General features: G+C 41.4%; 1 protein-coding gene across 5 annotated transcripts in view; it reads right to left on the bottom strand.

The window, feature by feature from the left end:
* AGPAT3 (1-acylglycerol-3-phosphate O-acyltransferase 3) overlaps positions 1 to 11,077 on the bottom strand; it is a 95,071-nt gene that overhangs the window by 15,816 nt on the left and 68,178 nt on the right. For 4 of the 5 annotated variants that reach the window (XM_074814472.1, XM_074814473.1, XM_074814475.1 and 1 more), the window contains one exon: positions 2,491 to 2,717. In XM_074814472.1, coding sequence (XP_074670573.1) covers positions 2,491 to 2,668 — 178 coding nt within the window. In that variant the 5' untranslated portion in view covers positions 2,669 to 2,717. Of the gene's footprint in view, positions 1 to 1,635; positions 1,655 to 2,490; positions 2,718 to 11,077 lie in introns of those variants that run through there. The other variant, XM_074814476.1, reaches the window with a different exon arrangement.

Here is an 11,077-nt window from a genome sequence, read left to right as displayed (position 1 = left end):
AAGGAAACAGACTGTCCTTTACAAGTGTAGCAATAGATGATGTAATTATAAGTGGGAGTGGGCTCATTTCTTTTTTTTTTGTTGAGTGTGTTACAGCTATTTTGCATGGCACCGAACCTGCCGATGCTACAGCAAGCCCATCCTTCTGAACAATGGGACAGTTACACTTGCACTGCTTGGGATACTTCCTGTAGAGGACATGCAACGCCTTGCTGCAACAAACCCCCTCCTGTGGCTGGGGTTCCCACGTGCCAAAGCAGGCAGGTTTATGGCCTCTCAAGCCACCCAGAAACAAAGCAAACAAGAGGCACAGTGCAACCTCTCAGTTTAAAGTGCTAACATTTGAGAGATTATTTTTGCAACAGGACTAAATCAAACGTGCTGTGCTCTCCAAAGGCGTGAGTCATCTGAAAGGAGCTGATGTAGGAGAGCTTAAAGTACAGACTACCCATCATGAATTACATTCGTTGCAAAGGGCTTACATTGAGGCTAGAGCTCAACAGCTGTTCCTTCCCCAAACGTCTGCCACAAACACTGGACAGAGTCTGTCTCCTTCCCCTTCTGAAGCTGTGCTTTAGGTATATGAGAAGAGATACAGTAAGAATAGAGCCTGGTTTTCAGTGGGTTGTAATACATAGCCAGACACACGACCACCTGTGTATCTACCCCGGCACAGTGATCCTCTGCTGGAGAGGCAGAGCAGCTCCTGTTACAGACAGCTCTGACACGAACACCCTCAGCCTAAAACTAAACAGCTTGGAGTAAATGAGCAAAACAGCATCTGGAACAGAACACCAACCTACAGGTTTGTCGCCAAAAGGCTTCCACATAATGAAATATATATCATTATGAATGGCAACATGTGAACTGCTGCGTTTACACAGCTTACTTAATTTGTTATAAATCACAATTGAAGTGCATATACTGTCAGCTCTTCCATTACAGGCCATCAGCACTCTGCAATCCCATATAAAATTTATGTTCATTTTCATAGTTTAATTTCTCAATCATTTAATTTATAATAGGCCATACATGAGGGGTTACCCTAGGTACAACCCAATTATCTACTCAGCTTCTCCAAACCTTTTTGAACAATAGTGTAGGCTATTTCCAGTGTTTACAAGATGTAAGGTAACAGCATTCAAAGCGTCATTTTTCCATGCACAATGCTAACTTGTAGAAATCAGTGGTCTCATATCCTTAGAAAAGCCAGACTATTAGTGCAACAATAGTTTTCAGGATGAGATCAGATTCTAGGTTATTAAAAGCACATTAAAAAATTCTTACAAGTAAATAAAAAAGAATTCCCATATACCTACACTCCCCTCCAACCAAACTAATTTTGACATTTCTACCTATAAATTCTTACATTACAATACCTTTTCTCCTGACAGTTTGCCTGCCACTCTCTGTTTAATTTCCTTTCTCCTGTGCTTCTCAGACAACATTCTCAACAGATAGGACAAAAAGCACAGGAAGGACAAGGACAACAAACTGAAAAAGAAACTGAACTAGATAGTTTGAAGAGTTTCTGTTGGTAGTACTTCACACTGATGATTTAAGAAATGTGGGTACCTGTCAGTGGGCTGCTGACAGTCCACTGTCTCCAAGTACTTATTTAGGTGACTCATTTACCTGAAGTGGGAGTTGGATGCTGAGCTGAGCACTAAGGTAAGTGGCCATGCATACTGGGAGGAGATGGAGAATGAAAACAAATTAGATGATTCACTGCTGAAACAGGAGGTGACATTTGGACTAAGAAGCCTTCTAAACATTCATTTCAGAAATCTAATCCCCTGGTAAGCTGTATGAAGAAGAAAAAAAAGCCATTCACAGGGAGGAAGTTTTGCAAAGGTCTGAAAGAAGAGAGCAAAGCAGCTGCACTCACTGTAGAGCCGTCCCACAGGCAGAAGAGTGACAAACTGCTCACGGGAGGGAATACTGGTGTGACAGACAGACACTGTAGGGTGTAAGAGGACTTTGAAGTTGTCACACAGTTCAGCTATAGAGGCATCTACACTAGATACATCTCTCTTTGCAGATCACACAATCAACTTGGATCCCTAAATAAGTGGTCAATATCGCACATATGCTCAATAGCTAAAGCAGTCTCTGTGAATTCCCCCTTCCCCATCACTTAGCACAGGCTCTGATGTTGCATGAAGATGGTATTGAGACAATTCCTACTGGTCAAGATAGGGTTGGGGGCAGGGGGGAGCTTTACTCCCCACTTTTTGAGTACCAGAGTGACAATATGTATAAGTCCCTTGACTTCTGTATGTTTTCCCAACATTTCAGAAAAGATGGCTGCTTTGAACTGCTCTGAAAGAGTCTACGTCTAACTTATCACTTCTCTCTCTCTCTCGTTTCTGTGTGTGTATACACATAAATGTGTGTATATATATATTTTTTCTTTAATTAACAAAAAGAGAAACACAACGCGCTCCCTTCCTCACCCCCAGCCCTCACATCCCCTTCAAGAATACTCACGGCTCCAAAGCGAATAGGCAAGGCGACAGTTTACTCGGCGATAAAACTGTTTGTTTATGGGCCAGAGGACAAGCGTGCATAGTTGAATGAAGTTAATGATCAGTCCACTCACAACAAAGACGAACCCAATGAGGAGGTGAACTATGAACTGGGTCTTCAGAAAGGCAATGAAGCCCATGATAACCACTCAGAAGTGTGTGCAAGGGCTGTCAGTCAGAATAATTGTCCTGAAAGAGAAAGAAAAGAATCAGATGGAGACTGGATTTGTAAGCCCTGAGGAAGGGCAAAGCGAGAGCCCTGAAGCAGTCCATGCAACTTCAGCAACAGGAACCCAACCCAATAAACACTCTGCTCTCCAAGCCGGTCTCATTCAGGTCTTCTAATCTGTTGATGGTGCAAACCACTTCCAAAAATAGTAAGGAATCATTATTTACAATTTACTATCCCCTAAGATTACTGTTTGCTGAAGATGAATCTCACACCTCTCTTCAAACAATGATCACATATAATTGGACTTAATGCTGGCAAGAACACCGAACCCTGCACTCACAGTGAAGCAGTCGACCCCCGATCAGTAAACAAGCTGCACAGTGACTGCTGTACCTTCAGGGCTTGCTGTCCTTGAACTGCAACAGGAGCCTCAGCCCCCCACCCCCACCCTCTGGAGCTGCGAGCGATGCCTTCCTAGACTGCCTTCAAAGCCACCGCTCTGTACAGACTTCTCCCTAACAAGTACCGAGCAAGGGCTGCTGGGGGCTATGGAGACTTTGTTATGCAGTTGCTTTGACTAGAAGAGTACAGCAGTCCATCTGGGGAGCAGGCTCTTCATCCTGCAGTGAATTTCGGGATGAAAAGAGCAGGGCTGGTCACATAGAGTGTCAGTCTGGCAAACACTAAGGCATGAAAATTAAGTATTCCCACGTCCAAAACCCATGCTGGAGCAAGTTTAATAACTTCCCATTTTGTCAAGCTACAGTTCCATGATCAAATATACTAGCTAGTATGTGGAAAAAGTAAAATAATAGAAAAACCTTAGGCTATATAACAGTACAAACTCAATCTGGAAAGGGCTTTGGTGAAGAATCTTGATTTCACCGAATTAGCCAGAGCACTAAACTCTGAGCATGTGCCGTATTTATACCAGGTGCAGAAAGACGGGCGATGTCTGAACCAGCAGAAAGGCACAGTAGCTTAGACAGACAAGTCTGACCCAATACAAATCCTGCCAGTACAAAGTTAACCCAATAAAATGTATTTACCAAGCCACCAGATTTGAGTTTATTCCAAACCCCACGTTATGTGGCACTGGCATTTTTGACCTGTTGTGTACTAGAAGCCCTACAACTAGGCCAACCAGGCTGTCAAACCACAGCCTCAACGTCTCACACAAAAAAATAAAAGCATGACCCCGATTTTCTGCCAAAGCTTGCTGACAGTATTTATGCTCAGCTTTTACAAGTGTTGCAAATGACCAGACCAACCAGTAGATGGTAACCAACACTTTTGACAAGTCAAGCATCCAAAGGTGATGCAGAAGTTCCTGATGCCTGAAAATAAAGTACCTACCAGCTGTGAGGAACCAAACGATTTTCATTTGCCACCTGTTTACAGTATGGTGGTATTTATAAAACTCAACAGCAATTTTACTTGTGAAAGCTTGTTTTCTACCATCTCTTCTACAAATCAGGTACTGCCTTTCAAGGCACAGAGTGTCTAGCTTTTGCACAATTAAAGTTTATTTGCATCACGAGTAATCTACTCACTTCAGAAGCACATTACAGAGGGAAAAAAAAAGTCTGTTTCAATACAGCCACCATTGTGCCTACCACGTCAAGCAAAGCAAACCAAGCTGAATAAGCTGATATTGAAGCTTATGATGAATAATCTAAATTCTCCCAGTGTTTTCCTGTAAGAATGGAATAAACATTTCTTCCACTAATAAATTACTTTAAGAATAGCTGTTGGGAAGCAAAGACTTGTGTTTAAAAATAAACAAGTGAAGCCCTCCTTCCTCTCCCCTCCCCAAAGTGTTGCAGGGTAGAGTTGTCTCATACAGCCAAAAGACTGCAGCAGCATTCACACATATTGTATGTGAGGTAGCCATGGTATTTGGTGTTCAACTCCCTAACACAGCAATGGGCTCATTTATCTTTTTCACTGGCATGTTCTTCAAGTCATTGTATTAAATTACTGCCAAACATTAAACATCACGTTCTTAATTTCCAAGATCAGAGTCATTCTCTTCATCTGGTTTCTCTCAAAAGTCAGTTCAAACAAACCAGAAAAGAATAATTTCCCTCCCCGCACCCAACTATTTCTTGAATCCCCACTTGCCTTCTGTACAGCCATGTGCAAGCAGCTTTGCTGATGACCATATCTATCATAGTCATTAGACCAGGACTTACTGCCTTTCAGTGCACAGCTTGACTCCTTCCGGACAAGGGCCCAAAGTGCATACAAACAGCATGAGGAAAAATAGAAGTGTCAAGTATTATCCTCAAATTGAGTGGTTTGGCTCCATTTCCACAACCTCTTTGCTTTGAGCAAAGTCTGGAGCACTCTGGTATTTGTCCCTTATATTAAGGACATTGCTGTTATTACAAACCCAAAATGACACATCCCTCCCTCCTTACCAGACAAAGCTGGAGACATCGCAGCATGTTGTTTTTCCAGCTTTGATATACGTGGGAAACAGGATTTATCACTCTTGTGCCAGTGTCCTGCCCCACATGCAGGGCACCATCCACCCTGGCGGGACTCCAGAGCTGCGTGGCTCTGGCTGGAGACACTGCACAGCCACCTCGTGCGCCTGAACCTGGGCTCACTGCACCCCTATGCACCTGGGGACTACAAGTCTTACCAGTGTTGCTACAGGGTAAAGAGGACAGCAGACAAGGCACAGCTGGTTCCTCTCCGGCACCTTTCAAGGACAGCATTTGCCCAATTGCTCCATGAAGCACAGCTGGTTTACTTGCACTTCCTCTTAAAATGGACAGGGATCAATTGAAAAATGGGTTAGTCTTGTCTGATCCTTCTAGTTTCAATGCTGGATACAGAACCTCCCAGCGTCCCTTTTACCAATGCCTCACTTAATTGTATGTGACTTCTAAGATAATTAGTTAATCTTAACCCAGGAATTCTTTACTTTTCTGCATTCCTGCCCATGTAGGACAGCCAGGCAATACAGGGAGAGGCCAACAGGCAAAGGGTGGTCAGCAGCTGTTTTGTTGAATCCCACGGTCTGGCTAGGGAGATGATGGGGAAATCAGTATTTGCTGGAATGAGGAGAAGAAACACATATATTAAGATCACCTAAGTGAAGCGTCTAGGAAGTAAACATCTGCCCTAGTTTAAGACAGCAAGTCTCAGCACTATTCATTCTTTCTTTTTTAAAGTATACCCATATCATGGGCATATTCAAAGACCTACTGGTAAAAACTTTTTTCTCCCTTCTATTCCTAAAGCACGTTGTAACTTCACAACACCGACCTCTCACTGCAAAACCTTAGTTTTCTCCTGTGTAGCCACACTGAGAACTGCACAAAACTTTAGTACTCTCTCTGCTTTCACATCCTCGCCAAGTGCCTGCTTGTCACACAGGACAGCACTAGTGTAAAACCCAGCTCAAACCAAACGGCACACTTTCATTGCCTCTTAGTGCCTTACCTCACAGGGTTGTTTGACTTTATGAAAGTCAGAGACCACTCCCCATAGTACTGATCTTTATCTTCTCTGATGAAAAAGTTCTTAAATGCTTTGCATCCTTCTGGGTTCCTTCCCTTATTTATATGCCTCTCAAATAAAGGGCAAGGAGGCAGATGTCCTACAGCTTTCTTGGGTACAGAGTTGTGTCCTGAAGTTCCACGTTAACATGGGTTCTCCAGTATCCAAAAGATACTACATGTCTCTCAGTAGAAGGAGGAATATAACCTTTTTTCTTTACCCAGCTTTCTACATTCATGAAAGCCCTAATGATTAAACTGCTTTGACACTTCTACCTCTTTGTTAAATGTTGCTGAAATGTGCCACGAAGTTCAAAAGCCATTAGAAGGGAGAATGACAGCAACAGCGTGATTGCATCAGCCTCATTTTATTAAGAAATCATGTTAAAAAACCCCAGATGCACAACATGCACTAAGCACATTACAGCCATTTCATGAAACAGTTATTTATGAACTCAAAATTAAAAATTAATCCATTAATCTTTCTATAATATAGTATTTCCAGTTTGAACTTCAGGTTTTAATTAATTTATTGCTATCAAGTGTATACAATTCCTCTGAAGTTCATGAGGTTTGTGTGAATATGAGCATGAAATTAGAAACTGGTCCACTGACTCTAACAGTCCAACCCAGTGAGAATTAATGTACTTGACAACAAGAACTGCAGCAGCCAGTACTTATATCTCTAGCCTTTTGCCTTCAGTTTTTCCGAGCATGGTGTTGCCATCTTCCAGCTGCTGCCACTCTATCGTACCATATTTATCTCCACTTATGAAACTAATTACAGATATCTTTTGCTCCGAATGTGTTGTCACCCCCCCTCCAAATTCTGGTATTTTACCTACCTCGTAGCATTTTTGCTAGTTGAGGAATGAAAGCCTTATGATACTGAATTCTACCTTTTACCAACATATTTTAAAATACTGTATTTTTCAGACTGAGCTTTTTAAGTTCCCTTGATGTCTGTATAAACTTGGCAAACCCTTTCTATGAAGAAAGGCTAATAATGTTGCAAGTCAGAAGCAGTACAAAAAGGCATTTTGTTGGCCATGTCTCATCAAAAGTTTCCTCACCATTTTTCAGAATTCTGTAAACTTGCCTCATCGAAAACACACAAGGGAAGTTAAAAACTTATTTTTTATTCAAAGTGAGAACTATCTGTTCCATGAGCTCCTTCATGTGCATGAGGAAGTCAGGTACAAACAGCAGCAGCCAGGAGGTGAAGAAAACGCCTCTTCTCTCAGTATACTTTCTACCCTCCAGATTTCTCCGATGACCCAACTCAGGCTATTTCTCTTTTAAAAGCAGCTATGAAAATCACTCGCATAAGCATCTTTTCCCTCACCACCCCTTACAAGATCAGAAAACCCAAGAATACTAACCAGCTATCCAACAGTGATGGCAGAGATGTGAAGGAAAACTTTCAGTGCCACTGCCTATAGCTGTCTGGTGGATAAATAAAAGTGCAGGTCCCAGTCTGGTTACTGTAGCATCCCTCAAAAGTACTACATTGCCATGGGGGCAGCAGATTATTCTCCTGGACATTTCTGGGACATACCACACAAAAATATGTTGATCATCTTATGCGCCGTGTTCAATGCTCAGAAGTAAATTAACTCAGTTACCTCTAAGAAATACTTTTTCCTTGCAAAATACGCAATACTTTTCTAGCCAAAAGACAAAAGTGCAGTGGCTATCCAGTTTTTAAAAATGTAATTATATATTCATAGCAAAATTTTCCTGCTATAGGACAATATTCAGGAAGAAAGTAGGTAATTGATGGTCTTCCACTTCCTGTACTATACCACATCTCCTTCTGTGATGAGGAATTTGGGAGCCTGACCCACACGATGCAGAAGCCATACAAAACCAATGGACAGAGTAATTACCCAGGGCTTTGCCCCTGACTTCAAAAAAGCAACACGAGGCTCCTGCCAACTCTATCACGGCACTGCTAAAAGCAGTCTCCACTCAGGCCTGATTTATTTCAGAAGTATAGTTTTAGAACCACTGGCAACCCCAGCTGTCTAAGTAGGCTAGAAAACATAGCTTAGATCAACAGCAGTGAGTCAGTACAGCTAATAAGCAAATGAAAGGAAATAAGTTATAACAACAGTTTTGCTATCCATCTGAACAGTCTGTACTAGGGATTCTCCAGATATACTGCAAAAATAGACAACTATTCAATCAAATCCCACACAGCATTACAAACTGTCTACTACAAACCTAGTCTTTTAAATCTGAGCGTGACAGGAAGATTATCTTAGTTCCTCTAACAATATAGGTCTAATTTCCCTGCACATCCCTCAGTGAAATGCAAGGCTGATTCAGAGTTCATTAAAAATCCTGCTTGTCATGAATTCCTAAAATTGAAGTGTATGGAAGAGGACCTTAAGTGAAACTTAGGTCACAAAGATGCAAATTTGATTCTGAGTTGTCAGAACTAGGAATATGATCTCAAAAAGAAAGAATGTTACCGAGCTACCATCATGAAGTTAGATGAGAACTTATTCCTTGAAATTTTGTCAATCTTGGCTTTGAAACAGCATCACAGCCAGTTTCTAGAAAAAGTCAGGAGTAAAAGATTATCACCACTATGTCTGAAATGTATTATTTTGATCTTGATCTAAAGTCCATTAAATCATAGAAACTTCCACTAGTATCGATAGGTTTGGCTCAGTATCTGTAGACTAATCTCATCAAAAGTTTCTATTTCCATTAAATAGAATGCCTTTTGCTTGACTCGTCATCCTAATGAGATGACAATACTTCAAGGTTAAAAAAAAAAAAAAAAAAGCTGTGCACATTGCTGCTACAGTCATTGTCATTTAGTAGGCATACAGAATGAGAGGTCCTGAGGAAGTTATTTCCTTTTCTTCTGCCATAGGTAAAGTGTAGGCGTTAACTCCAGGCATGATGTGATGGTCACTCAGAACAATGACAATCACGTCAGGAGCACACATCCTCAACAGAAACACTAGTCCCTGTTCATGCCTCCTCCGCTCTATAAATCTTTAATTTTATTATTAAAAGACTGTAAGTTTACCAATTAAACTTTAGAGGAGAGTAGGTTAGAGTAGGTTACAAAGTAAAATGCATACGTGAATAGTTTCCACATACCAGTGAGCCCCACTGAGGAGTGACAACAGAAAGTCATCCCTCCACCTGACAGATGCTGTGCTAGGGCACAGCCCCACTGTGGGGAGGCCTTTATGTGCTCAGAGCACCTCCTGCCACAGCAACACTCCCTTGCCTGACGGAGAACATCTGTAAGAGGTCCACACCCTACTGGGACTTCAGCCTTAGCGCTCTTTCCTGCTTTTAAAATGTGGGGCAGCTTCCTATCAAGATAGGGATTGCTCTAAAAAACATAAATCAAGGTAACCAGTTGTTTAACTTGTATCTTGTAGATAGAAGACTACGGAATATGTAAACAATGTCAAGGAAAACATTCAAACAACTCCATGGAACAAAAGGAGATAAAACAGCTCTTGATACCACGTATCACTGCACTTGAGGGGCAGTTTTCCCTCTTCCCCACCCTAAATGGAGTGTTACTGACATGATTAAGCCTCCTCACCAGATGTGGAGAGCACTGTGCTTATGCCTCTGCTAGAGATGAAATTGTATTTTCCTAACTTGTCGCTACAATATTACAGCTGAAAACGCAAGCAATATTAAAATGGCTATTTTCCAAATTTAATTTCAACCATTTCCTTTCATCATACTTGGCACATACAAAAAAAAAGCCCAAGCGTGCACAAATTCAATTTCTCCTCAGCATACACACTCAGTTAACTCGGCCTCTATTTAAACAAATGGATCAGATAACCAAAATGAATCCCGACTTGCTTAGAAATCTGCTGGCTGCAAGACAACCAACACAAGGAAGCAGAACTGCTTGAAAAACCTCTCTCACTGCAAGCATCTCTTTATTGACAAAGAAAACAAAGGTGTTTTTATAAGGATTTTCTGTTGACAACAGGGAAACTAGAGAGATTCTGTCGCAAGTTCACTGGGTAAAACCAGCCCGCACAACTTTGATGTCACAGATGAGTATTGCTGAACTAGGCTGACATCATTTTTCCCGTAGCACGGCCTCACTGTACTTGCAAGGCACCCCAGGATTCTGCGTTGAGCTTTCCAGTGAAGGAGTCCCACTACTTCAAAACTTGGTTGTGCATGCATGTAACTTTTTATTTCAGGAAGACAAACATTGCCTTATGGTTTAGTAAACTTAGGATAGTTTCTATTATAGTATGTCATTTACAACTGCTTGTAGGTGTTTGCATGCTGTTTCTCCCCTGTATACACACACCATTTGTCATCATTCAGTCTGCAGTCTGGCACTTTTGCTTCAGTATAAACACCACATAAAGTTAATTCTTCCCAAAGCCATAATTACAAAACCTTAATTACATATTAAATTTAGATAAGATAATAATTTGCAAGTTCTGCAAGTTTGCCTCATTTCTCATAGATACAGAGGGGTTTTGTGGGTATATGCGTATTTACAGAAATTTGGGAGAGCCCTTGTGGAATTCAGCCTTAATAAACCTTGTCCTAAACTTGAATATTACTGATTACAAATATTTACTCAACTGCAAGCATTTGAACTCAAGTTCCTTCTTTGACCTGCTTGCTATCAAGAGAAAAAAACCAACCCATAACTTACCTTGTTCTACATGGCATACAATTAGCCTCATTTCAAAAGCCAAAGGCAGACAGACACACATTACTCCTGGTTCCACCCTTAATGGAAAGGGGAAAATTCAACAGTTATGGGCAAAAAGTAAGAGTTTTCCAGTTCTGGTCTCCTGAACCAAAAAGCAACTGCACTTGAGTAAACCTTACTGCAGCAGAGC

The sequence above is a fragment of the Strix aluco genome, chromosome 2 (genome assembly GCF_031877795.1).
Source record: "Strix aluco isolate bStrAlu1 chromosome 2, bStrAlu1.hap1, whole genome shotgun sequence".
Taxonomy (NCBI): Eukaryota; Metazoa; Chordata; class Aves; order Strigiformes; family Strigidae; genus Strix; species Strix aluco.
This window is presented reverse-complemented; position numbering and strand designations above follow the sequence as displayed.